Source organism: Ceraceosorus guamensis (genome assembly GCF_003144195.1).
Source record: "Ceraceosorus guamensis strain MCA 4658 unplaced genomic scaffold IE81scaffold_6, whole genome shotgun sequence".
Lineage (NCBI taxonomy): Eukaryota > Fungi > Basidiomycota > Exobasidiomycetes > Ceraceosorales > Ceraceosoraceae > Ceraceosorus > Ceraceosorus guamensis.
Genome location: NW_020290001.1, coordinates 318,611 through 344,850, shown reverse-complemented (window position 1 = coordinate 344,850; position 26,240 = coordinate 318,611). Strand labels below are relative to the sequence as shown.

General features: G+C 56.3%; 7 protein-coding genes across 7 annotated transcripts; 2 read left to right on the top strand and 5 right to left on the bottom strand.

Annotated features, from left to right (window-relative positions):
• Positions 1-87: 87 nt before the first annotated feature.
• On the bottom strand, positions 88-1,414 carry IE81DRAFT_285918 (Phospholipase/carboxylesterase; the record flags this gene model as incomplete). Its single annotated transcript, XM_025511652.1, has 8 exons — positions 88-141; positions 216-254; positions 312-551; positions 647-810; positions 889-907; positions 1,024-1,082; positions 1,161-1,199; positions 1,300-1,414. The coding sequence occupies 8 exons, from the start codon at positions 1,412-1,414 to the stop codon at positions 88-90; spliced, it is 729 nt and encodes a 242-aa protein (XP_025372408.1).
• A 527-nt stretch (positions 1,415-1,941) lies between these two features.
• Positions 1,942-5,278, bottom strand: IE81DRAFT_320429 (RNA-binding domain-containing protein). Its single transcript, XM_025513028.1, has 4 exons — positions 5,076-5,278; positions 4,772-5,006; positions 3,881-4,684; positions 1,942-3,631 (listed from the first exon to the last, which is right to left on the bottom strand). Coding segments are annotated over exons 1-4 (2,628 nt in total). The 5' UTR covers positions 5,078-5,278; the 3' UTR covers positions 1,942-2,044.
• Positions 5,279-5,667: 389 nt separating this feature from the next.
• Positions 5,668-7,557, bottom strand: IE81DRAFT_320428 (GroES-like protein). Its single transcript, XM_025513027.1, has 5 exons — positions 7,162-7,557; positions 6,978-7,044; positions 6,659-6,898; positions 5,893-6,567; positions 5,668-5,786 (listed from the first exon to the last, which is right to left on the bottom strand). The coding sequence occupies exons 1-5, from the start codon at positions 7,235-7,237 to the stop codon at positions 5,750-5,752; spliced, it is 1,095 nt and encodes a 364-aa protein (XP_025372406.1). The 5' UTR covers positions 7,238-7,557; the 3' UTR covers positions 5,668-5,749.
• A 1,169-nt stretch (positions 7,558-8,726) lies between these two features.
• Positions 8,727-10,076, top strand: IE81DRAFT_333401 (Aldo/keto reductase; the record flags this gene model as incomplete). The annotated part of the gene is made up of 5 exons (XM_025515371.1): positions 8,727-8,954; positions 9,091-9,173; positions 9,273-9,522; positions 9,654-9,933; positions 10,006-10,076. The coding sequence occupies 5 exons, from the start codon at positions 8,727-8,729 to the stop codon at positions 10,074-10,076; spliced, it is 912 nt and encodes a 303-aa protein (XP_025372405.1).
• A 159-nt stretch (positions 10,077-10,235) lies between these two features.
• IE81DRAFT_209377 (RhoGAP-domain-containing protein) lies at positions 10,236-14,928 on the bottom strand. Its single transcript, XM_025510960.1, has 3 exons — positions 13,120-14,928; positions 12,830-13,048; positions 10,236-12,758 (listed from the first exon to the last, which is right to left on the bottom strand). Exons 1-3 carry the CDS (start codon positions 14,644-14,646, stop codon positions 10,395-10,397), a joined length of 4,110 nt encoding a protein of 1,369 aa, XP_025372404.1. The 5' UTR covers positions 14,647-14,928; the 3' UTR covers positions 10,236-10,394.
• A 4,435-nt stretch (positions 14,929-19,363) lies between these two features.
• On the top strand, positions 19,364-23,217 carry IE81DRAFT_209163 (hypothetical protein). The gene is made up of 9 exons (XM_025510957.1): positions 19,364-19,637; positions 19,721-20,067; positions 20,148-20,216; positions 20,292-20,449; positions 20,525-20,588; positions 20,659-20,826; positions 20,900-21,496; positions 21,564-22,698; positions 22,767-23,217. The coding sequence occupies exons 1-9, from the start codon at positions 19,490-19,492 to the stop codon at positions 23,117-23,119; spliced, it is 3,039 nt and encodes a 1,012-aa protein (XP_025372403.1). The 5' UTR covers positions 19,364-19,489; the 3' UTR covers positions 23,120-23,217.
• Positions 23,218-23,719: 502 nt separating this feature from the next.
• Positions 23,720-25,195, bottom strand: IE81DRAFT_282802 (hypothetical protein; the record flags this gene model as incomplete). Its single annotated transcript, XM_025511548.1, has 4 exons — positions 23,720-23,820; positions 23,866-24,033; positions 24,118-24,276; positions 24,355-25,195. Coding segments are annotated over 4 exons (1,269 nt in total), but the record flags the coding sequence as incomplete, so codon positions are not given.
• Between the last annotated feature and the right edge of the window lie 1,045 nt (positions 25,196-26,240).

The window sequence follows — 26,240 nt, the reverse complement described above, 5'->3', positions numbered from 1 at the left end:
ACCAAATAGCATAGGTCGCCCTTGGGCTGTTGAGCGCAACTTGATCGATTTAATGCTTGTGATCCCGGAAAAGTTGATTTGCTTGCGCTACGACGCTTGAGCCGGTATGACTTTTTCGAGGTACTCTGCGACGTGTTCGATCTGGGTGACAGAGGAACACGAGAACAAAGATGAGGCGATGATTCGCACCCTCGCGCTTCGGACTCCCTGCTCACCTCTTCCATGCAGGCCGAGTGCGCCATGCCGTCATACGACTCGGCCCACACCCCTGCTGGTCTGCCGCCTTCATCTCTCCACTTTCCACATCCCACTCCTGCTCCGCCATCATTTTCGCCGCCAGCCCGGAGAAATTTGGCGCTCCTCTGTCCGTATTCGTACTTGACGACTTGATCCGCTGTGCCATGACCCAAAAAGATCGGTATATTGCGCGCGTGCGATGTCAAGTATGGCGCCACCATCTTGGCTCGTAGGGGTAGCCAGGTGGAGAGGCCAACGATGCCGGCTACGGGCTTGGGGTGCGTCAGACCGCACAGCAAGCCGATGGCGCCTCCCTGACGAGAGGCAAGGATATTTGGAAGGAAGCGAAAGCCCGGGAGCGTTCAGTTCGAGCGAGGGAGAGAGTTTTGCGCATACCGAGCCAACCCACCTGCGAGAATCCACCAACGACTACACGCTCAGATGGGACACCCTGCCCATCAAGGTGCTCCTGACTGCCTGCTTCCTCGGCATTGATGAGAGCGCTCAAAGCGTCTGCACTCTTGCGCAGCCCCACTTCGTCCTCCCCGCCCGAAATATCGTCGAGTGTGCGAACTGCCGATGCGAGAGATTGCGTAGACTCAGCTGCATGTCGCCAGGGCTTGGGAGGGCGGAATGAGGCAGTGGACCTACTGTCAAACCAGCTTGGCATCTGTGTATTAGCGTGTGGTGTGAGCACAGGCCATGGTGAGGAAGCAGCGGTCAAGGCACAATTCTAGCAGCGCGGAGCATCATGCTATGGTCCAAAAAAAAAAAAAAGCTGCTCACGGGCATCCCACCATTCAGAGTCACAGGCTGGACGGGGGAGTTGGGAAGGACGAATCGTACTACGAGGATGGAACAAAGTGTGCAAACGACTGATCAGCATACACGCCAGCGCAATGTAGCAGCTCTCTATCACCCACCGTGCTGCAACTTGGGCCGCTTGCGAAGCATTTGTGCGACTGTGGGGAAAAGGGGAAAAAGTTGGGCTCAGCTCAGCCTCTGGGAGCTCTGAAGTTGACATGACCTAGACTTCCGATACGCAATGCTGCAAAGACTCACCATCGAGCCAGCCAGCTCCCTGATCGCCCAAGCCATGAGCAAAAATGACCGTAGCGGTAGCCTTGCTTGAGCCAGCTTGAGGCAGCACGATGGACTTGAGCAAGGTCTGGGACATGGTTGCGACGCTCCTTCCGTGTGACGACGGGATGTGATCTGCTATGAAGACCGACTTGAGTGGCGCCTTGTACGCGATCCGAGCAACTAGGGAGAGGAGGAGGATGGCAAGCGTGAGAATTAGAGGCGGTGATAAGCGAGAGGCCATGCGGGATGAACGATAGTCGTGAGTGGAAAGGCGAGGCGGGGTCGAGGGATAAGTCGTTGACCTCGCATTCTCAAATGAACCTCTGCTGTGTGGCATGAGATCACTCATCGTGCTGCTCCGCGCACAGCCCTTTTTGATCGGAAAAAAAGGTGCGCGAATCCGCGGGCCTTTTCTATTCGTGGCGCTGCATGCTGATGGGCGCGCACGTACCGCATCCTAAGCAGGCCCCGCGAAACTCGCACTCATGTGTTACACTCCTACCGCCTTGGCGACTCTGGCCCGCAACTTCGTGCTACTCAGGCATTCTAGCAATGGGCTATGGCAGTACTCGAACAAGCGCTCGAGCGAAGCTTAGCTCGCAACATACAAATACAAAATGCGGTACAAGCGCGACGTTGTTGATTTGGGGAAGCAAAGTGCGGTAGTAGTAGTGTTACATGCTTGGCAGTTGTACAAAGTCAAACGGCATGCCGAGAGCAAAAGCTAATCATCGTCTTCATCCCTCTCTTCAAGCTCCTTCTGTGCCGCCTCCGCGATATCCTCTTCGGTCAGCTTGAGTTTTCTCTTTCTCGCCACGCTCTCCTCCCCTGCAGTCTCTCCGAGCGCACGGACGGTTCTCTTCCTCACACCCTCGACCCCTTGGGCGTCCTCCTTGTCCCAGGCAATGACGAGATGTCTTCCGAGCAGGTGAGTATGCTTGAGCGCAGACATTGCAGCCTCCGCTTCTCTTCGCGTAGTGAACTCGACAAAGCCGAATCCGCGCGCTCCACCAGCACTCGAAGAGCCTGTCGCTGCTTTTCGTGGCACCCGCACCGACTTCAGTTGGCCATGAGCAGCAAACAATTGTCGCACGTCCGTTTTTGTGGCTTCGAAAGGCAAATTCTTGATCATCAGCTTCGTGGTCGAGGTTTGGCTCTTGGCGCTCGAGGTGTTGCTCGAACCGTCTTCCTCCTGTCCGCGCTTGGCGAAAGCGATGCTGAGAGTATGACCATCCAGATCCTTGCCATCCAATGCCTTCAAGGCCGACTTGGCAGCATCGACATTCTTGAAACCAACGAAGCCGAAACCCATGCTTAGACGAGCGCTCGCGCCCGGATCATTTCCGGCACGTGGATTTGGGCGCGTCTGGATACGAGCAAACGCAAAGTCTCGATGGCTTTGGAAGGCTTTTGCTAGCCCCGTGTCCGTGGTGGCAAAGCTGAGATTCTTGATGAACAGAGTCGCGCCAGGCTCTGAAAGGGCTTCGTTGCCCGAGCCATTGCCCAAGCCAAGCATTTGCGCTTCCTTCGTTGGTGGCGCAGGTACGCTAGGCGCCGCAGTCTTAGCATTTTCCTCGTCCTTCCTCAAAAGACCCACCGGTGCCTTCTCGAGGTACAAGATACTGTTCCCCATCCTTTTGTAAGCTAAAGCCTTGAAGGCCACGCGAGCTTCGCCAGGTAAGATCATCTCAACGATGGCCATCGTACCCGCAGGCGGCATCAAGACTCTTCCAATTTCGCCGTGCCTCTCGAAGAGCTCACGAAGAGCGGCTGCCGAAGTTCCATAAGGAATGTTCTTGACCAAGATGATCGTCTCGCTGCGTTGTGGTCTGACTCCATTCCGAGCTTCAAAAGCCTCGACATCGATTCCCTCTCGCTCCAAGAACGCTTTCGTTTCTTGGATGACCCTCGTCTCTGCGAGAGCAAGTTTTACGGCGGGGCCAAGACCTTTGGAACCTCCGTCTGCGTCCCAATCTGCACCAACGACTTGAGCCTTTTCAATTCCAAGGCGCTGGGCGACGCTGCTTGCAACGGCGTCGGCACTCATGTACAACATGCCCCAATTGAATTCCTTGCCCGAATCATCCTTGCGCTGATCTTTGCGCTGAGCCTTGAGTGACTTGCTCTTAGCGGCACTATCCGTTTCCAACTCTTTGCGCGTCTCTACAGCTGGCAGTAAATGTAACAGCCGTCCCTGAAAGATCGTGCCGTTCGACTCGCGAAAGGCAGAGAGCGCGTTCGAAGGGTCGACGAATCGGACGAAGGCCATGCCTTTCGAGGTCTTCGTGGTCTTGTCGAGCGGAATGTGCGCCTTCGCACCAATCAATGGAGAAAGTGGGGTCGGGTGGGGGTCAGTCTCCCGTCGTGCACAGCGTGCCATGTCGCCTGAAACTTCGTCCCAAACTCTTCCACCATTCAGAACTCGATATTGTTACTAGCAACACCATTTGCGTGATCAGCATACCAAGTGCCTTTTGTGGCCTAAGCTGTCCCCATCTGGTGCGTTGTGCTCATCACTCGGTGGAATCGCTGCGCGTAGCCTGGGCCTTGCCCTACTCACCTGCTGCACCGCTCCCCACTGTCCAAAGAACTCCTCCAACTCCGTCTCAGAGGCCGTGAAGGGCAAGTTGCGGACGAAGAGACGACGCGATTCCATGATGGTGTCTGTGGTCTCCTGTTCCTGCTGGGCTTTGACAGCCAGCTCCTGTCGCTGCTTCTCGGCTTTCGCCGCCTCCTCTTCGTTCATCATAGATTCTGCGTCCGATACGGAGTCGCCATCTTCGCTGTCCGACTGATCGAATTCCTTTGGCTTTGTCGTGGCATTCGTAACCTCCTCCTCATCGTCGCCGCCTATCTTTCTTCGCATGCGCCGATGCATGTAGTCCAAATCCGTCAGTCCTTCGTCGTCCAGCGCCGCATCGGCCTTGACGGGCGCATCATCCGCCTCTTCGGTGGGATTTACCGAGCCGCCTGGTTCTGCTCCTTTCAAATCTGTTTCGGCTGCTTTTCGAGCCGCGCGCTCCTTTTTGACGCGCTTGCGCTCTTCTTTCGCGGCGATCGAGTCTGCAAACGCTTTCTCCTCTGCGGCGACAGCGGCAGTACCATCATCGTGATTCGCCATCTCCTCCTCGTTCTGCCACGCCTTGCGCTTGTTCTTGGGTGCCATGACTGCCATAAACTGATCAAAGGAGATGCCTTGATCCTTGCCTCTCGCTTCAGATTTGGTGATTGATGCGCCTTTGGCGTTTGAGAGGGCTCGCTTCTTATGAGGACGTGAGGCGTCGCTATTACCGACTTCGTGAACAGACGGAACGGCATTCTGGGCTCGCTTGGCCTTTGATTCGGCCAGCTGACTGTCACCAACCTGCGCATAAGAAGAAGGAAGGTGGTGTGACGAGCATCAGCAAGACAGTGTGGAGCAGCATACATGCCTACGTGCGCACCTGCTCACCTCTCTGGCAAAGTCCACGGCAATCCTGGCAGTGTCTATGAAGGTCCTGTCAAAGTACTCCTTGGCGTCCTGGGCCGCTTGCTCGTCTCTGAAACCAACAAAGCCGAACCTTCGACTTGTTCCATCCGATTTTCTGACCAGCTTGACGTCGGTAATTTTGCCCCTTGTGGAAAAGTGATCCTTCAGCCTCGCCTCGGAGAGGTAGGAGGGCAGATTCTTGATAATGAGCCGCGACCTGCAGGAAGAACAAGCGTAAGCTCGAATGGCTAGTGAGTAGACCAAAGCGAGCAGTCAACGGACTCACATCCTGAGCAAAGCGCTCGCCTTCGCCGCAGCGCGTCCAAGGGTAAGGAGATGGTGGATGGATGAGATGCAGCCGTGGAATTGGCGCTCGTGTCCTGTTCCAGAGACAGTTCAAAGCCTTGTAATCATTAGTCCTCGGTCCACACAAGTGACGAGCAGAGTTCGTGAATGAGTGCGAAAGAGTGCAGAGGAGGAGGTGAGAGAAGGAAGCATCAGCCAAAGATCACGAATCCAGATAGATTCGACTCAATTTTGAATCCGATACGGCGCCTACATACGAGGCATCAGGTGCTGCTGGTGATGCATGAAGCAACGTGAAATTTTCCTGCGCGGCGTATGGATCACGTGAACAGGAACTCGATTCCGCGCATGCATATAATTTTTGAATCACCACGATTCAAATTCACGATGTGTAAAAGATAATATGCAAGGCAACTCGTGACTTCAGTTGACGAAGAACGACTTGACTGCCGCTCATCAGTCTTACGAGACTCAACCTCACCTTCACCCCTTTCTCACGCGCTTTTCGCAGTAGCCAACACTCGCAACGCCAAGGCATCCACGATCATCATGCAGATGCAATCTATAAGAAGCAGGCTTGAAAATAGATAGACATTCAGGAAAGCACCTCAGAAGCACGAGCAGCGGGTAAGACTCGGGGTTTTGAGCAACATCTCAAGCAGCTGGCGCCTCATCATTGACGAGCACATAGCTGGAAGGGAGCATCAGGGGCAGCGGTGAGCAAACGTAAAGGTCAGTCGATATCTTCTGGCACTTCTCCTGACGCCAAGCTCAACGAAGGCACCGTTACGACTCACCGGAAGCGAGGTTTGCCCGCGACCATGTCCTGCACGACTTGATTGGTGTCCTTGAGAGATCGCTTCTCGATCATCAATTCAGGTTTCTTGTCCCTGACCATTTCCAGCATCTCCTTGAGCTGAGCCTTGCCAGCCACTGCGCTTCCGCCAATGTTTGCTCCTGAGAAGAGGATTGGCCAAGCAGGGATGGCAGGCCAAGGACCTTCGGGAGCTGCAATGTTGACCACATGACCTCTGGGCCTGCACATCATCACGTACTTGTCGAATGGAGATGCCGTGTTCGCAGCAGTGTTGAGAATGACATCGAAGAACCTGTTGTACTTTTTGGATGCCTCATCGCCTTCATCCTTCCACGCCACAAAGTCTGTCGCTCCCAACTTTAGGGCTTCTTGCTTCTTGCTGGCTGTAGAGGAGATGGCGACGATGTCCGTTGCTCCGAGCGCCTTGGCGAACGCGATGCCGAATGCGCCAATGCCTCCGATACCGATGATCGCCACGCGCTTCCCATCCGGTCCTCCAACGCCATAGTCGCGCAAGGGCGAGTAAGCGGTAGCGCCTCCGCACATGATGGGTGCGGCCAGCGCTGGGTCGAGACCGTCGGGAATCTTGATGGCGAGGTAAGCTGAACCGCGCCACTTGAGTGCGTACCCTCCCATCGACTTGCCAGATCCGTCGCTGGTTGCACAAAGAAAGAGAAGGAAGCCATAGTAAGTAGGAGTGTGAAAGTGCTCACAAAGATGACAAACGACACGCGATGGCGACTCACGGGTAGTTGCCTTGGTATGTGTTTGTAGCTCCAACGTGGCAGTAAGACTGCCTGTCGCTCCTGCAGAGCTCACACTTTCTGCAACTGTCGGTGATGGCACCGATGCCCACCACATCGCCCACTTGGATGGGGTCATCGACTTCTTTTCCCACGCGAGTCACTTTGCCGACAATCTCATGTCCCACAACGGTCGGGAAGTCTGCGGGGCCCCACCCATTACGCATGGTGTGAATATCGGACCTGTGCGAGCATGAAAGGAGTCAGGATTGTCTTGTCGACCATTCATCGAGCAGCTCCTACCGCAACGTTGCACACTCACGCGCATACACCGCAAGCAATGACATCCAGCTCAATGTCAGTCTCGGTCCAATTCTTGGGCGTGAACTCTGTCAGGGCAGGGCAGGGCAGGGCAGGGCAGGTAAGCGAGCATGCAGTGTGTCGACAAGACCCGCGCAGCGATCGCTGGAAAGCACGGTCACGGATCTGCTAGGTCGAATGCTCACCCTTGAACGTCAGGTTGCCCTTGACGGAGTCTGGGCCGTCTGCGACCCATCCCATGAACTTGTCGTTGGCAGCCATTGTGTTGAAGTGAGGTAGGGTTGGTGTACGGTTGTTGGTGTCGCGTGATCAGACTTGGAGTTTCGGAAGTTGGATTTTACTGGGTGCGAAAGGTTGAGGAGTGATGGAAGGGCGAATCACAGCACGACCTCACTTATATGTGCACCTCACCTACAGCAACACCCCCACGAGCACCTAGACAGCACGTAAGGTGACTTGACCTCTGAGTGTCCAACGGACATGCCTGCGGCCCGACGGCAGCGTGGCAAACGTTGCTGTGTCACTGCATGTATGGGGCCGGTGAATGGGTGATACATTCAAGATGCACCACTGTGGAGGTGCCTGTGCATGTGCCAGTGTCAGAGAGATCTCGCAAGCACTGCATGCACAAGAGAGCAGCAGCAGCAGCACAACAGACAACAAACAAATTCGGTCCAAGACCTACAGCCAGGTACCTCGTGGCCGAGCGCCGGGGGAAGACGAGAGGGTGTGCAAGTCAAATCACGAGTGTCGGACGACATTAGAATGTGCCAGAGTCCGAGAGTGTGATACAGCAAGAACATGCAGTCACGAGTGGCTGCAACGCGGAGAGCTAGCTGCTGTGAGCGCAGCAACTTGCACCACAACAGAACGGGCCTCCGAGACCTCAGAAGGCATAATAATGTGACGCAGCGTGGCTGCAGCTAGAGCACCGCTACACGGTAATATCGTACAGGATCGAGCTGGTGATGGTGCAGCAGCGAAGGACTCCGCATCGTATCGCATTCCTTCACACCACCCTGGACTGCGGCTGCAGCAGACATGAGCTGCATGCAGCTCGGAGCCTCAGAGCTCCCACGAAGGGTTGGTTGGATGATGCTGTGTCACTGCCATGCGATGCGCAACCTCCACATTGAGTCGCCATCCCCGCCGCTGCTGCCTGGGTCGGAGTTTGCAAGATGGAACTACTCAAAACTGTCACGCCGAGCAGTCGCAGTACCGGCTGCAGCACCAAACTGCAGGAAGCGATCGAGCTAGATCGTGAATGAGTCTTGAATCACGAATGGATGAATCTGAATGGATGGACGGTTGAATGGTGAATCACGTGAATGGTGAGTGCTTCGAGGAATCTTGCTTGAATGAATGGATCGCGTGAATGGAGGGATCGTTCAAGCTTGAGGCGGCGCTGCAGAGGGCGCCCTTCTTGGGCGAATCGTGATGGTCGAAGAACAAGAAGAAGAAGAGGCAGACGGGGTGAGTGAGTAAGCGAGCATCCAGGATCATGTGTGGATGGTTATTATGTATGTGATGCTTGATGGTCGAGGGATACGTTTGCCACGTCAAACATCCTCCTCCTCAACAACAACAAAGGGCCCCCTTCTCAGCTAAAGTTCACAATCGATCCGGATTCGGGAACGGCGGATCGATGTGCATTTCTGCCCTGTCGAAGCGCACCAGCATCCGAGCATCCTCCATCTCTTCTGCCGTGAGGCACCACATCGGCATCCCGCTAGCAGTGTCCCGCGCCAACATGTCTTCCAGCAGCGGCAACAGCGCGCCCTTTGTGGCCCGATGGGCGCCCACTCCAGGCGTAAAGCTGGACCTCAGCTCTACAGTGCCCTTGGCGGATGGCAACACAATGCCCCTGTTCGGCATCGGAGCTTGGGCAATGAGAGGCTCCGAGTGCCACACGGCTCTCTCCCTCGCTTTGGATCAGGTCGGTTATCGACACATTGATACGGCGAGATACTACAGAAATGTGAGCGCAGATGAAGACTGTCCCTTGAGTAGCTAGGACGCAGCTTCAAAGAGGAGAGGAGAGAAGAAGAGCATCCGTGTCATTGCTAACGCCCCCCAACCGGATGTTGGCTGCATGGCTATCGCTCTGCATCCAGGAAAAGGAGGTGGGCGCGGCTGTGAGAGGAAGCAAAGTCCCTCGAAAGGACATTTTCGTCACGACGAAGCTGTTCACCAACGAGTGAGTTGCTGAGGCCGGTGCGCCATCGCATCAACCATTCACATTCGGAAAATGTCCCTTGATCTTACCCTCTCGCTCCCTCCTTCGTGGCGCACGCAGCATGGGCGGAGGCGCGCGTTCGCGCGCAGCGCTGGATGACAGTCTACGTCAATCGGGTCTGGACTATTTCGACTTGGTGCTGCTGCACGCTCCGGACGGGGGAAAGGAGTTCAGGCTCAACACTTGGCAGACGCTCAGCGAGATGGCGAAAGAGGGCAAAGCGAAGAGTCTGGGCATCAGCAACTTTGGCGAACATCACGTGCGGGAGCTGATGCAGAGCGAGCCGCAAGTGGTGCCTGTCGTCAATCAAGTGCGTATAATGGCATGCGTGCATGGACTGTTCGCGTCTGGCGCCGAATAGCGACTCGAGCAATCGAATCGTGAATGCCCATTCGCTTCCACTGACCCCGTCTCTTTGATGTGTACTTGGTGAGACGCAAGATCGAATGCCATCCCTTTTTTGCCCAAGCAGGACTAAGAAAGGCTTGCGAGGATGCAGGAATCATCGTTCAGGCTTACTGCCCCTTGGCTCGCAGCCGTTACTACGGCGACAAGACTTTGTCGACCATAGCGTCCAAGGTCAACAAGTCGGAAGCGCAAGTCATGCTGAGGTGGTTGATTCAGAGCGGTGTAGTGCCTCTGCCAAAGAGTTCAAATCAGGGTCGACAAGAAGAGAATGCAAAGAGCCTCGACTTTGAGTTGGACAGCGGTGATATGCAGAGTGAGTCGAGACGTCCCGCAATCGCAGACATGTACCTCTGCTCATTTGCTCCGATTCCTTCGATGACAACAGAGCTCAACGCGCTCGATAGAGGTCCTAGCGGAGCCGTGGAGTCTCAGACAATGTCACAAGACGCTCCTTGAGCGGGCACACGGCGTTGCAATTCACGAGTCGTCGACATGCTACTTGCAGACGAGCGTGAGGGTGGGCGGTATGATTACATCAGGCAGCGCGTTCCTCGAGCTATAGAATGCCGGCCGGCTTTGTTGCTAGGCTTTTCATCGCGTTGCCCAAGGCACATGCATAGGGTATGAATGGAACCAAGACGGATGCGACCCTGCATAAGGTTTCTCGCGGGGCAGGCACGGTAAAGGAAGGGCAGCGATATGAAGCATGTTCGGAGCAGGTTGGAGCACACGCGAGCACAAAAGCGCTGCGAGAAGGTTCAAGCTCGCCTTGGCTCAAGCTGCTGGCGGTGGAGAGCGCGGAAAGGCAGGTGTCCGAGGTGAAGGTGCTTGGGGGTCCCCCGGCCCTCTAGCCGTGGTCCGTGGGGAGCGAGCACTGCCTGCAGGGCTCGGAGGTATCGATGAATTTTGGGCAACGTTGAGACCCAAGGTCTGTTGTTGAGAGTAAGCATAAGGATGAGGGGAGTGCGGAACGCCGCTGCCAGCAAATCCGGTCGAGATGCCGCCGCTCGCACCACCGAGAGCAGTATCTGGGTATTCATCTTCATCCAGCCCTCCAAAGTCTGCCGCTTCGTACATGGAATCATCCTGAGGATTTGATAGCCCAAGAGCGCCACTCTCATCCGCTTCGCGATGAGACATTAGTCGCCCAGGGCCTTGCGGGCCTAGCAGCCGATTCGCTTCTTCATCATCGTACTGCAGCGAGTTGCGGTTGTTTCGGTGCATTTGTTGATTGGTGGTCACAATGTGACCGTCGCCCATGTGCAGCTGTCCGCCTTTGATCCATGAGCTTCGGTTCCTTCTACCCTTGAGCGAGCTCTGCGGATCCAAATTTCTGTTGACCTGAGGTGGACTCATTTCGTACGTCTCGCTCTCGCTGGACGAGGCGCTCGGGCCTTCAGACGCCAATTGCTGAGCGGGAAAGTACGGTGTGCCGAGCTCGCCACTATCTGGAGCTTGGATGTCTTCTTCCATGTGTCGCGGTGCTGGCTCGCCCTTTGCGCCCGTGTAGAAAATCCAATCGAACTCTGTCAAAAATAATGAAAAGACGCCGGCAGGAATGTTGAGGGTAGGACTAAAGACGATTCCTACGTTGCGCATGTTCATCTTGTTGACATCGGAGCGCTCGATGATCTTGATGAGGTGGCTGCAGAGTACGCGGAGCAAAGAGTAGTTCGCCAAGGGGAGGTACGATACCAATGCGCCGAGCTCGTTGACCCGCTCCCGACGATCAGCAATGTCGTTTGCGTGCATAAAGTCCGCTTGTAGCTCGCGAGTGAGTACGTGCGCTGGAAGTTCTCTGAGGAAAGTTTTGAGCAATCCGGCTACAGCGTGAACGTCGTGCGCAGGCTCACTAGTAGCCAGGAGATCCACGTCGCCTTCCGCATTGAAACGATCCTTCAAAGCCTTGATCACGGCGGAAGATCCACTCAGACGGTAGATGCCCTCTTCGTCAGCGGCTCTACGTTTCTCGAGGTACTGTATGCACCTGAAAATGACCGAGGGCAGCTCCAAGCCCTCTACGCTCTTCGAGATGGCCACAGCCTCCTCTAACGGGACACCGAAAACAGGTCGAGGTTCCGCCGGAGCACTTTTGTCGCTGTTACCAAAGCGGTGCCAGAAGCGCGGCTTTTTGCCTGGCGCGTCTTGTCCCTTGGAAGAAATTGAAACCACAGTACCGTCGACCGACGACATGCTATCGTCTTTGCTGCCAAAACGCGCACCGGCAGGTATCGGTTGGCCGTTCATAGGCCTGCTGATGGCCGGTCTCATGCTGGCTCTGTTGGCATTCTCGCCAGCTCGACCGGCAGCCGCACTCGTAGCCGGCAAGAGCGACGCCGCTGCGTTGAGCTGCTGGGCCGAGGCGCTAGGACCGGGAAAGGCCGAGCTGCCGATCTCTTGCTGCGCGCTTGCTCCCCTTGGTAGATTGGCTCCGCGCGATCGGGGCGATGCTACAGCGGGTGAGTTGCTGAGCGGATTTGCTGGTTGCAAGCCAGCAGCAACGTCCCAGCTACCTTTGCGCGGTGGAAGTCCATCCTGCCCTGACGGCTGTGAGTACAACGGCGTCCTTTGATTCTGTTGCGAGCTTGTCGCTTGGCTTGGTGGTTGCTGCTGGTACAAAGCGCCTGAGCCAGGGGCGTAGGTGCGCCCAGTATCGAAAGACTGATCTTGCACAACCCTCCGACTAGCAATGGTTCCATGGCTTGGCGGGCTCATCGGAACCACTCCAGGCCTCCCATGCTCGCCTAGCGAGCCGGATCGCGAAGTATTTGAGCGATCGGCCAAGGATGCGCCAGTCCCGGGCGGTGCCGAGCCAGACGCTCCACCAGCGGCAGCAGTGGTGGCAGGGTCTCGCGCGAGCCTCGCAGCTTGCTCCCGCGCGACCTTGCATCTATCGATGTGGCTAACAGCGCGTACGAGGACGTCGACCCACTCGTCGCGCTCCGCGTCATTTTCGGCGCACAGCACATGACGGACAGGAGCCTGGGCAGCCTCGCTTCGCGTCAGAGGTGGACGCGTCTCGAGAATCAGGAAGGCGTGCCGGTATGAATTCTCATCCATCTCTGCAGAGGAGCTTCGTTGTTGACGGCCTATCTGCGCACCAGCGATGCTGATTGCACCCAACTGCGTGCCGCCAGGCTGTATCGAGTGGGGCGAGGTGTCAGACCTGCAGATTAAGTTCTTGGAAATGTGGAATCATCGCATCTCACCTGATCGTAATAGATGAGACGATCGTCCGAAACGACGTAGTAGCGCGTCACCCATTTGCCAACGTTCTGACCCTTCTTTGTCAAGAACCCTTCCATCGCGATCGCCTCAGGATCGCGGGCTTTGGGCGGGATCACATCGGTGCACAGAAATGTGCACACATCGCTCATGTCTGAGAGCTCTGCGGTCAAGAGCGTTTGGAGGTAATACTCGAGGATCGCCTCCAAAAGGAGTTGTGTGCCAAGTGCATCAGCCAGAGAGGAGGACGCAACCACGGTAGGGTCCCACTCACTTTGCGTTGGTCCACCTTCGATGGCGCATGATCCCTGAACAGTCCCCGATCAGGGAGCTGGGCCGAGCTCAAGTGCCTCGCCGCTGCCTTTCCGTGCTTTTGCTTCAACCTGGCATCGAGTGACAACACGTTCGAATACAGCTTTTCCACCTTCCAGGCAGTGAGCGGCCCGTGAGCAGAGTTCCTGGCAGAGCTCTGCGGATTGGATTGGCGGATCTCGACTGCTATAACAAAGGTGATCAACTCTCGGCCACGCTCATTTGGCCGCAGCTTAGAGCTTTCCACGTGCAGTTTGACTCTTTGAAGCGTGGCCGCATCGAGCAGCGGCGATGACATACGGGCAGACGTTGGTGCCGTTTGGTGCGCTGCGTCTCCTCGATCCGCATCACTCATGCTGGGGCTGGTGGACATCGATGATGGTCCGGTAATGTCGGCTGGAGCCTGCAGCCTAGACTGCCATGGAGAGCTTTGGGAGGGCGCTTGTCGAGGCGTATGCATGGATGCACTTCCAGGCGCCGACCGATCTGCAGTGTCATCTCCAATGCTCGACCCATCTACCGCGTCAAAATCTTCCACATCCTCTCCACCGGCCCTGATAGCATCTTCGGACGACTCGGGAGCCTCCGATCGCTTCTGCGCAGCGGCACGCTGAGCCATGATGGAATCGTGCGTCGCGCTGGTGCTGGCCATCGATAGATCCGCCTCGCTGTGTGAGCTGTCCCCGCCAATATTGTGCCGACCAGAGTCGGCCGTCGATTGGAAGCCAAAGGTGGTCGCGGTCGGCGTTGCGGCACCTGCACTGCTCGTATGAGCGTGGCCAGCATGCGCGGTGGACGCGACTGGTGATCGGGCCGAAAAGGTGGCGCCGTCTCTAGACGCTGGCTTGGTGCTGTCCCCAGTAGAAGGACGCTTGCTCGACCTGCCCGGCCGGACTGCCAATGAATTGCCAGCTGACTTGTCCGAGATGTCCAGACTGGCTGAGCGCGCTGAGCCCTCGAGTCCTGCCCCAGCTGCGCTTTCATTGTGGAGTGTCTTGAGCCTCGATTCCGAAGCACTGACTGCTTGTCCTGCGGCAGCGGCGGCTACGGAGCTGACCTGTGATCCGCTCCGAGACGGTCCGCCATGGAGCGCTTTCAGCGTCTCATTCTCCTTGCGAATACGACCCAGCAGATTCCAGATGCGCATATTCTCGCCCGACAGCTTGGCTGCTTCCAGACAGTACTTGTTGCGCTCTGCCAGCACTTCGTCCAGCGCACGCGTCATATCGTCCCCGGCTCGAGCTAGGGCATCGGCAAGAGAAAGAGGAATGTGGTTGCGAGATCCGCTGACCGCGCTGTGCACACCGCTAGACGTATGGCTGCTCATCGGTCCCGCTCCTTGCAGGCCAGATGAGGAGGCGTGCGATGCTACCGATCCTTGCTCGTAGGTCGAAGCACCGCTCGCCACGCCCTGCGTTGAGGACGACCGATAGCCTGTGTGATCCGCATCAGCGCGCGGACGCACTCTAGGGGACGGCGCACTGGCCATGGCCTCTTGTTATGATGAGATGGACCCACGTGCAAGATGTTTGAAGGCGGCCCGAGGTTTGTTCACTTCTGACGTTTAGGGTCGGGGTTGGGGAGATGAGGCTCCAGCTGCAGGGACGATGGCGGACGCGGAAGGATGGAGCGCGAAGCTGGAAGACGGATCTGCTTGACAGCCGGTCGCAATCGTCGATGCAGCGAGGGGATCTGCTGATGGCTGTCGATCGAGCCGTTGATGCACAAGCGGCCAAGCAGCAAAAGCAGCAGCAGCAGCAATCACAATCGTGAACTGACTCGATCGAGGTATTTATCCGCCGAGCTCAGCATCCAGCAGCGGCAGCGAAGGAAATGATGGCGCACGTCATGCACCAACTGTCTCGGATTTGAGACAGCGTGATCTGCGCGGCTGATGACAGTAGTATAGTAGTGGTAGTAGTAGTAGTAGTGGCGGTGCACGAGGCCGCGAAGGGGGGTCGATCGCGTTTTCAGCAGCGAAAGTCCAGATGTTGTGCGCCGCGGCCACGCATACAGTGGGAGTAGCGATCACCGCGATCGAGATCGATTCCTGATGATTGATCGAGCTTCGCGGAAGCGACATCAACCGCCCGACTGTGAAACCGGCGCAGCGCGGCGTGTCTTTGACAAGCTATATAGATCCGCAGTCGTGTGTATGTATGCTGGCAGCAGCACAGTCCGAGCGCGAGCTGGGAGCTATGCCTATCTATTCTTGATGATCTGCCGAGATGACATGGGACAGCATCCACGCCTCGCGACTCTTGTCCCACTACTCGAGATCTGCGTGCTCCAAGTCCGGCTCACGGCAGGGTACTTGTCGCCCACAAGAAGCGATGTAGTTGCAGCGGCGTGAGTTCGAAAGTCTTGCGACGCACGCCGTTCAGCTTCGGCACGCCAAGACCCTATAAACTTTCAGCTCGTTCGCGCAACGCTGACGAGGTCCCGTGTGGCTTGGTCCGTGTCCGGCGTGATTGATCCGAATATGGGTACGGTATTGTGCGCGCCTCAGGAATGACCGCAGGCGAGGAAAAGAGGTGGGCCGGACAAGTGTGAATATAGAGAGCGCTGAGGAGAATTGAAGGGTATGAGATCGCCGCAAGAATGCTTGCATGGTGCGATGAGACGATGCTGAGGAAGCAGTTCACATCCACATGCACGATTGGTGGGCTGCGTGCATGCGCGCATGTGGAAGCCCACATCAGCTGTATATAGGATCGACCGGCCGCGGGCGGGGTCGCGCGAGGCCAATTAAGAGAGTCACGAGTAGAGCCCGCGTACAGCAGCAGCACGCGCACGCGACGAGTTCAGCAATACTTCAGAATCACAATTGTGTGAATCGTGAATCAGAATCACGAATTTGATTCAATTCATCAGGTCGTGCCGCGTGAGCCTTGCGCGTGTCTGCGCGCGTGTCTGCATGCTAATAGCTGCTGCATGCATGCTTGGGCGTGAAGTGACGCCAAGGCGCGCGCGCGTGCTCGTGCTGTATTATAGGGAGCACCCCGGCTCTCGGCGATGTTGGGAGGGTCACTCCGAGGAACCCATCGGGCCGCCGTCTGTTGATTGGAGTCAGTGAATGAAGAATGTTGGCGCTTTATAAAGCGGAGCTGACTATAATAGATTCACGAATAGCTGCCACAAATCGGTCGGTCTGATAATCACGAATAGGCCTTCGAGCGAAGGAATGATGTGAGGAGAGGGGACACAGACTGCCTGGGCGAAAGAGGGAGCAGCGGGGCTGTCCATGCACACATGATCACAACCGACGCGCTTCCACTCACACTTGTGCTGGCTTTCTTCACAGTCCTTGCAGCCAGGAGCCAGACTCGGCTTGTCTGCTGCCACGCAAGCATCAACTTGCACAACGGGTGTTTTCGTTGCCTGCACCGGTGTGTACCAAATGCAAGAGTCCACGATTGCTAGCGCCATACGCCGTGATTGAACGGGCTTACGCACCAATCATTTAACTGCTCTACTGTACGACTGCCACCGTTGTGCCGCGGGGACACTTTTCATCCGGCGCTCAGACCCACCCTCTGACTCCGCTGTCGCATTTGTCCCGTCAAATGCGACCTTCGCACCTTTGCGAGGGCATATAAGCTTCAAAAGTCCAGAAAGCATGATGCTTTCCGTGCAGATGTCGGCATAGGGTGTATGCAGCACGCGAAGCCACGCACGCACCCATTCACGATTGAGTGATTCACAGTTAATACCCGTGACTTCTATTCGGGCTTACCGCACCGACACGCCGTCGCTAAAACGTACCCTGCACTTACGTGACTACTCATCAGACTCTTGAAGCCGTTGCTCGTTTCCCTATATCTGCAGCACCTCCCTTGGGGGGCACCGGCATGAAGATCGACCAACGAGACACTCGCGACTCCCACTTTCCTGTGCCTCATCATCGGAATGGAGTCACGGGTTGATCAGAATGTGCGTTGTCAAACTGAAAACAGGTCTCGCTTATTTCCTGCGATGCACTCAAACTGTCGACGCGGCCGGACTGCAGCAGCTATATCTGCTGCCGGTCGCTCGATCGCGACCAATCGACGAACGCTTTCCAACGCCAAAGTGCGCGGCGATGTGCGAGTGTTGCAGAGGCGAGCTTGAAGGTCAATTATCTTGATCACGCCCGATGTCCCATCGCGAATAAAGCAGCGGCGGCGGTGCGCGGGGCGGTACCAAAGCAGCATGATGCCGCCGTGACTCGAACTGCTCCTGCTGGATGCTGGATGCTGCTGCTGACGGCCCATCCTTGCATCAGCAGCAGCAGCAGGTGCAGCACGGGAGCTTGTGCCGCGCAGCCTGACATAGCGGGCGCCAAGTTCCATCTCTGCTGCATTGGATCACACAACAACGGCCACGGCCTGCAACGGCGGCAAGAATCGCTGATTCATTCGAAGTCTAGATGAGCAACAAACAAACAAGCCGCCCAACGGCGGGATTCCTTTGACGATCTAGGAAGGATGAGATTAAATTGTAATTTCTCTCAAAGCAGCGTCACTTTAAGATGTTCGCGGACCGTCGGTAGATCGCTGAGACGAAATGCTGGGATTCGAGAGGCTGGGGTGCCTTCATCACCACGCATTCTTGAATGACATATTCACGGTGCACGTTGAAGACATTGACAATTCTGCACTCGCTGGATCCAGAAGAGCTTCAAGGCAGCAAAGGACAGCTACAGCTGGTCAGCTCGGTGACTATTGGACCCGCTGTTCGAGACTCGCAAAGCGCGACTGTAGCAGGCAACTTTAGACGGTTCTGGCCGTTCAGTCAGTCGACTTTCACGATCAAGACCTCAGCCTCTTGTCTTCGGAAAGCCTTCAGCTATTCCGCAACCAACGCCTCTTGACAGAAGCGACTCACCCGCTGCACACATACAGCGTATGAACGGTATGATTGACCGAGCGCCTTTGCGCCGCCTCTCACCACCACCGTGTCGAAGGATGTGTATTGTGCGACATCCTACCATCTGGTCCACCGCTGGAGCGGAAAATGAGCCTGCAGCGGGACCCTGCATTGACTGACATTTTTAGACTCCGCCCGAGTGGTACAGGCGCGCTATGCGGCGAGGTGAGGTGCGGCACCAGAACTGGTCCCGCAGACGCTCGAAAATCCTTCTCGTGTACGGTATGTTTGGAATTTGGGTGCGGTACCGCACTCGTCAGCTTTTCGCAACCCTCCTTGAATGCATCGCGGCTTCTCTACCCAAGATACCCAGGCATTTATGGCCATATCGAAGCCTCGCAGCGGCTCGCGTTCTGCGCTGGCGCCGTTAAGAGCAGCTTCGTAAGGGCCACCGGCATGGCAACCTAACGAGCTTGAAAGGTTGACGGAACAAGATGGGGCATCTTTTGGATCTCAATGTATTGAAATCACTGTCATGACGTTCATCGACGGCGAGTGTGGATGCGTGGCTCGAGATAAATCATCGAGCATCGAGCGTCGAGATGCCGATCGTCACCTATGGCCCAAGCAAAAGTCAAGTCACGCGTGAAGAGTCGCAAGTCAAGAGTCATGGATTTGTGGCAGATCCGACTCTTGAATGTGACTGAAGGGATTGAATCAGGGTATCGCCGAACTCTCAGGACTACTCTTGATGGTTGTCTGCTCATTCGCAACAGAATCAGAGCCAGTCGCAACTTCAGTCATAGTGAAGGGGAAAACGAGCGCGGTCGGAGTCACGTATGCTGGCTGGACCATTCTGATTGTCGAGAGCATTCGTGAACCTTGCTCATTCACGATGCGCCAGTCACGAGTGCTGCGCGCCTGCGGCGGTGAACCGTGCGAGAGCGAGCGCGGTTGATCGCCGCGCGGGCTCGTACGGCCCAATTCTTGGCGCGTCTTCCATGAATTTCCGGGTCATTGCAGCTGGATGGGAACGTGAGAGGATCGGAATGCGTGAGAGGAGAGAGTCACAGTGGAGGGTCCCAGGTAGCAAGCACTCAAGCCTTCTGAGTCGAGTGAGAGTCGTGAGTGTCGAACGATCGATCTGTCGACTGCGAAACGGGCTGCTTGCGCCATTCAAACCGCACCACCAACTCTTCGACCCATTCACACCCGCACAGCCATCAATCATTTTGCCATTGCGAATTCAACACACCAATCGTCACAGAGCTTGTATGACTCGACAAGCGCGAAGGTTCGACGAATACGCGAGAGCCGCTTGCCGAGCTTCTAATCTGCTCCTCTTGCAGCAGCCCACCATTCGCTCTCCTCGCAACTTTCTGCTGGGAAACAGGGCCAGGGTGCAGCTGTACAGCTGAAGCTGCTAAAACGAGGTCGCGTGTCGGACTTCCAGCTCATTTTTCACCGCCCAGGCAACTGTCAGCATGAGCGCTACAGGTGTTGCCGACAAACCGGAAGGTCTTCGACAGAGAGCCAATGCTTCAAGCTCAAGCGACAAGACTTCCTCTTCTGTGCCGCAAGATGCAGAGCAGAAGGGACACAAGGTGCTGGGTCGCACCTCTGATGGCACCGGTGCGCACGATGCTCACCCTGCTTGAAGCAGCGCGGCAAGATCACTGACCCCTTCAGTTCCCTTTTCCGCTTCTTCGCCACAGTCTTCGAAGTGCCCGAGACTCCGGATATGCTCACCTCCATCTTCTCGCCGTACGCGCCAAAGACACCACTCGATATCTTGACGATTGTCAGCTTGTCAGCTCAGGTGCTGCTGTTCTTTGCGCTGTCGCGCAGCTCCGCTCGCATCGTCTTCGCGTGCTATTTTGCGTTCTGGAGAGCAGCATACAACGCTGGTCTCGGCTGGGTGCTGAAGCAACAGAGCGAGCACAATTGGATCGTGAAGATAGTAAAGCGCGAAGGTTGGATGGATAAGAAGAGCAGCCCGAAGATGGAAGAGGCTGTCAGGAAGCATCTGAAAGCAAAGATGGGCAAAGGATACAAGTATGAAGTGAGTGGAGGAAGCTTGGTTCACGCATCAAGTGACGTTGCCGAACTCAACTCGAGGCTGACTTCGAATTTGTGCCACAGAAAGTGCCCATCGAATACAACATCTGGCTGCTTTTTAGGTCCATCGTAGACGTCATCTTGCTCAACGATGTGAGTGTCTCGTATACAAGCAAAGCAGTGATTCCACAAAATTTTGCTGAACATGTCGTCGCCCGCCGCAAATAGTTCACAGCATACAGCCTCTTCGCGTTCTCTTGCACCCGCCTTCCAGAGGGTCATAGCGCAATGATGCACGTTCTTCGTTGGGCAGCGGGCTGGACACTCATCTTTTTCAATCTGTGGGTCAAGATGGATGCTCATCGAGTCGTAAAGGACTACGCGTGGTGAGCAAAGCGTCTTGCAGAGTAACGAGTCTGTGCCATTCTGATGCCTGCATCGTTTCGCTGCGTCCAACGCAGGTACTGGGGAGATTGTTTCTTCCTCTGTCTCCAGTCCTTGGTATTTGATGGAGTGTACGAGCTCGTGAGTGCGATCACCAATTTTGAGTCCATTCACCCCGTCGCGCTAAGCACCTTACCTCCTCGTACCCTAGGCACCGCACGTGATGTATTCGATTGGCTACGCCGGCTACTACGGCCTGTCACTAGTCTCGGGCTCGTATGCAGTACTGTTCGTCTCCCTGGCAGCACACGCCAGTCAATTTGCGTTCTTGATGTGGTTCGAAACGCCACATATCGATCGCGTGTACGGGGAGAAGAAGGTGCGTACATTCACGTGTAATTGTCCCTCAGGCAAGAAGCTGATTGCAGATCTGCTCAACCACCGCCGCTCAGCCGCTTGCTGCTCGGGTGCCCCTACGCACTGCACCCTATAATGCTGCCTCTGCAGATGCTGCGAAAGGCCGCGGAGAGGCGAAGCGCCCTCGGGCAGACTCGGACGCGTTGCCCTCGCCACGACTTGCGATGTCACCTTTGACTGGACATTCTGGCGACCTTCAGTCGACAGATGACGACGATCTCGGCCATTCCACCGATCTGAGCCCCGAGGAAGCCCAACGCATGCGGTTCCAGGCTGAGAGAGAGTCTCGCACCCGCGCTACGAATCTTCACGACCTTCATCATAAGATTTTCAAGCGCGATGTGGTGGTGTTCAAGAACTTGGATCCTTTGAGAGGATCAGACTTTCAGCTCATCGTAGCATCTTTCTACGCACTCGTGCCATTCCTGCTGCCGACGAGCAGACTCGGCTCTACCACGACGCTTGTCCTCGCTTACTTGAATGCACTGGCTTGGCGTGCCTTCCACTCTGGGGGACTTGGTCTTATTCTTAGCAAGCAGAGCCAGTCGAAGTGGATGGTTCGCCATTTTCTGAAGCATTACTCATTCAATAGTAGCGCAGATGCAGTATACGAGACGTTTGATTCTTGGAAGGTGGGTGCCGCTCGACCAGGGCGAGCCTGTAGGCGAACCGCCGCTAACCTCATTCAACGCGCCACAGATTATCTACAACACTAGTCTGGTCATGACCTACATCTCGTATGGCATCCTCTGCTGGAAATGCTATGTGCCGCTCGGCTCTGACTGGCAGGTTGGCACAGATTTGCTACGCCACGTCCTCGGCGTACTCCTCATCGCGCTACACGTGTGGGCTGCCCACGACAGCTACAACGTTCTAGGTCCATTCGGCTGGCTGTACGGTGATTTCTTCATCGACGAGTTCCCCCATCAACTGCACTCGGTAGGCATCTTCCGCTTCCTCAATTCTCCCGAGCGCAGCGTCGGTCAGGCTGCATTCTTTGGCCTGAGCCTCATCTCCGGATCAAAGCTGGCCTTATCAATAGCCATTCTTAGCCATGCTGCGCATTGGGCGTTCTTGAGCTTAGTGGAAAATCCCCACATGCGCAAGCTGTATGGAGAAGCTGCATTGAGCCGCGAAGGGGGTGTCACAAAACAGCTGAAGGGTGCGGCGACGCGCAATGCTGGGCTCTTCCGGGCAGCGCAGGATCATCCGCGCGTCCGCGAGATGCGAGCCGAGCTGGAGCGAGTGCAAAAGGATGCTAGCAACCGTCTGGAAGACTTTGGCGCTCGCTTTGATGGAATGGTGAAGGACACGAGGACCTTACTACAACAAGGCAGAGACAGGCTGCTGATCGTGCGCACAGGTGAGGACATTTCCACCATCGACACATCTTTGTACAATTTGGAGGTCCAACCCTCTGCCGCGGGGAACAGGCGCTTCTATCTTGGCGAACCGATCTCCGTCAAGTGGCGTGCACCAAGCACTCATTCTCGTCGCGACTGGATCGGCATCTATCAGGTCTCGCGCCTCGGCGGCCCTCGAGGAGCAGATGGCGAGCAAGCTCTTGTCACACGCATCTCCAGCCACGGGAAGTGGGTCGGCGTTGCAGAAGATGAATGGGACGGCGACGTGCACAATGGTGCTTTGCCGCTCACACCAAGCGCTGCTCCAAGCGGCGAGGTGGAGAAGAGCCTGGGTACGCCAGCACTTCAATCGGGTACCACAATTTTCAAGGGTGCCAAGTTGCCATGGCAGGAGGGTATTTACGAAATTCGCTATCACCACGATGCGAAGCACAATGTTCTTGCTCGAAGCAGTCGCCTAGAGATTTATGGTGGGTGCTCGTTGCTTGCCTGCTTGTTCGACCTCCTAATCGCTGACATTGCGCTGCCTTGTACACAGTCGACAAACCTGCCGACCCCACGTCTTTCGACAAGACATACGCTGTGTTGGGAAAGATTGTGTTGGCCGCTTTGGACAATAATAACTCTTACGCCCCTCGATCGCAAACAGGCCGGCCTCAAGCCGAATCCATGCCTGAAGGTCGCACTTCGGATGAAGACCCCGACGATTTCACTATTTGGGACCGTGCACAAGCCAAGCGAATCGCTTCCGGAATTCAGCAAGCCTTCGACGTTGATTACTCAGTCGATGTCGTCGTCGCAGTGGCAAACTTGCGCAAGCTGGCGCACGATATCGTCGAAGCGAGGCAAATACTGGACCCTAACTTCCGTCCAACGCTCTTGCACCAATGAAGGGCTGAGAGCTGCGGCGCACTTCTGCGCTGTTGCTTTGACTCTAGCCCACAAAGAGGCGCCAGGCTTACACAGGAGGGGGGGAAGAGGTGGCGGTGCGTGTACTAGAGCAATCAAGACGCGCAGATGAGCAAGACTTGGAAACGGCTGAAATTGTCGAGAGTGTATGGTACAAATTGCAAATTCTACGTATCATTATTCATTGCCTGGCCCGCCCTCATGTATGTACGGGCCACCAACGCTTTCGCTCCCGCTAGCAGCATCCTCTGCTTCGCCGTCGACCGGCGTTTGTGACTCGTTGTACTGATCCAGCGGCGGGGTCTGATCGTGTCCTGCCGTAAGCGGCGCAGGGGTAGTGGAAGGGCTCGCAGTGTCAAAGCGACTCGATGAGGCTCTTCTGAGCGCGCTGCCAGACCTTCCTTGATTGCCAGAAGTGTACTGATTCTTCTTCTTGTGCCTATCCCTCCCCGCCACGCCTGGGAACTTGCGCTTGTTCTTGCGCGCCCTCGCCGCTTTCTCCCTGGCGTCCTCTTCCAGCTCCGCTCGAAGCGCTGCCTCTTTGGCGCCATCGGCTTTTGAAGCTGCGCGCACCTCATCAGATTGATCGAGCACCCACTGCTCGGCCATGTACTCGCCGTAGCGAGCAGAAAGACCCTGCCAAGAGGGCAAAGATCCAGAAGAAGGCCCGCCAGAACTAGGGCCTTTTGCGCCGGGATCGACGCTTGCGACCCTTGATCCGAAGGGACCGAGCCCCGCGATTTCCAATTGCGCCTCAAGGTCGACTGAGGGCGGAAATGCCCAATGATCAGGATCTGCAACGATCTTCGCTCTTGCGCCACCATAGCACGAGACAAAGGGAAAGTACCCCAAACTGCCATCATCTGCGTGATTTTCCCGGCTCTTCATGATGCTAGCTACGCTGCTACTGCTCGTGATGATGGCTTGACCCTCCTCTGCATCCGCTAGCCCGAGCTTTGTCGCCCCTGATGCCGCGCCACTCGTCTTCTTTTTCCCATTTGCTGCTGCCTCTTGGGCCGTCGTCGTAGGGCGCTTTAGCGGTCGAAAGTCGAAGAGATGATCAAAAGCTATTCCTTGTGGTTCTCCATTGAGCACGAAACCGATGCGAGAATGAGGTCCTAAGTCTGACAAGGGTCTACCTTTTGGCTCATCAGAGACCTCTGGACGAGGCGCCAAATTCCTGCGCTTCTTCCCACCTCCGCCGGCTGCGGACTGACTTGACGATGGCTGCGATGCTTTCGCGGTCGAATGGCCGGAAAGTGCAGCGGTCTCAATTTCAGCTGCTCCACTTTGTGCGTCCGTGGAGGAGGGGGCGTTCCATCGATGCAGCCCCTTCTTGCTCTGCTCTGCAAGCGCCTCCATCTCCTTTGTTGGAGCGTACTCAAGCTGTTCAAAGTACACTTGACCTCGGTACCGGATTGGAATCCGCTTCCGACGGATGACCGTCTCGACCCCCAGCTTCTCGTGAGAAGGTCGATCTTCCTTGTGCTGATCCGGCATAGGCAGACGAATCCAGAGGCCAATCACATCGCCAGGACCGAAAGGCTTGCCGTAGGCGCCAGGCCGAGAAAGCCAAACTCTCTCGCCCGTTGCGGACCTGTAGCCGTACGAGTAGCCGTCGAACCCTGCTGGGGCATTCAATGGTGCCTCGCGCCTAGCCCAACCAAGGCGAACGTGAGGTCCATCACGCGCGGGAGCGGGAAGAGCGCCCAAGGCGCCCACACCTTGGACAAGCACCTCCGGTTCTAGGATGTGGACCTCAACGTACCAAGCTCCATGTCTGACCGGAACGTTGGCCCTTGCAGATCTGAATCCCTTATCGGCAGAAACCACATCGGCGTCGGCGCTCATCTTGGTGAAGGCACTACGATCTGCCCAGCTCCAATGCACGCCTGCAGGCTCTTGTTCGAGAGTGCGGTAGACGGTCTGGGGCAGCAGAGAGGAAGCTGGCCCGGCGGGTGTGTAGCGCCAGCCGTTGCGGTTCAGAGGTGTATTGGTCGGGCTGAAAAGCGTGGCGCTGCCGATGGTGGGCAGGAGCGGAGGATGCGGGATGATCTCTTCGGCATCTCCATCCTTGGGCACAGGTCCTCTAAATCCAGGCGGCACAGTGTGAGAGCTAGAGACGTTTGCGGCCGAGTTTCCGCTCAAGCCGCTCGGTGTGCCTCCCGGTGTTCCTGAAGCGCGCCTTTCGTGAGGGAAATGGTCAGCCGCGAGGCTCTCGGCAGGCAGGCCATCCGCGTCTGCATCTGAAGCCGGACTTGTTCTGCTAGAGCTCCCTGGGGAGACTGACGCAGCAGGAGAAGCGCTGCCTGATTGAGGTGCGGCGGAAGACGGGCGTCCCGAGGTGGTTTCGGGCGTGACTTCGTCCAAGAGGTGAGGAGCGGACTTGGCTATGTATGCGCGCTGAGCGGCGCTCATCGTTGTCCTCGGCAGGCAGTCGTGGAACACGTTTGACTACACTGCGGCCTCTTACAATCGACCGCAGCTAAGAAAAGGAATGATGCGCATCAAGGCCGACAACGGCGATGCTGGCCAGGAGGTTGGATGAGCAGTCAACTTGAACATTTGGGCGAGAAGCGTGATCGAAAGTTGTGCAAGAGGTTCTTGCTTACACTCGCGATTTGAATTAGCTTCTGATGTCCAATCTTTGAATGTTCGCAATTGACGCGTTCTTCGATCGTGATTTCACCGCTGTGAGGCAAAAGAAGGGCTTGCAAGGCATTGCGGCACGTGATTGCCTGGTATCGACAATCCGCGGAGCGCCGTCTGGCACCCGCGCCATGCATGCCTGCTGCTGCATGCATGACACGGTCTCAGCATCGGCAGGCCCGCGTGCTGCTGTGTTGTCGAGCCTGCATGGCCGATTCATCCGATCGGGCCGAAGCTGCCGCAAACAATCACTAAATGAACTTAGCGGGAGCAACAGTCACGGTCGCGGTCCTTCAACTCAAGACTAACTGCAATCACGCTCACGATGCTTTCACTTCGCGCACGCTAGCGCCAACCCTGGGAGCATCGCCTGTCAAAGTTTATATACTTCAGATTCAACACCTCGGTCCAAGAGAGCTCTGTTGATGCCCTGCTTACGCGAGGAAAGTGGAGG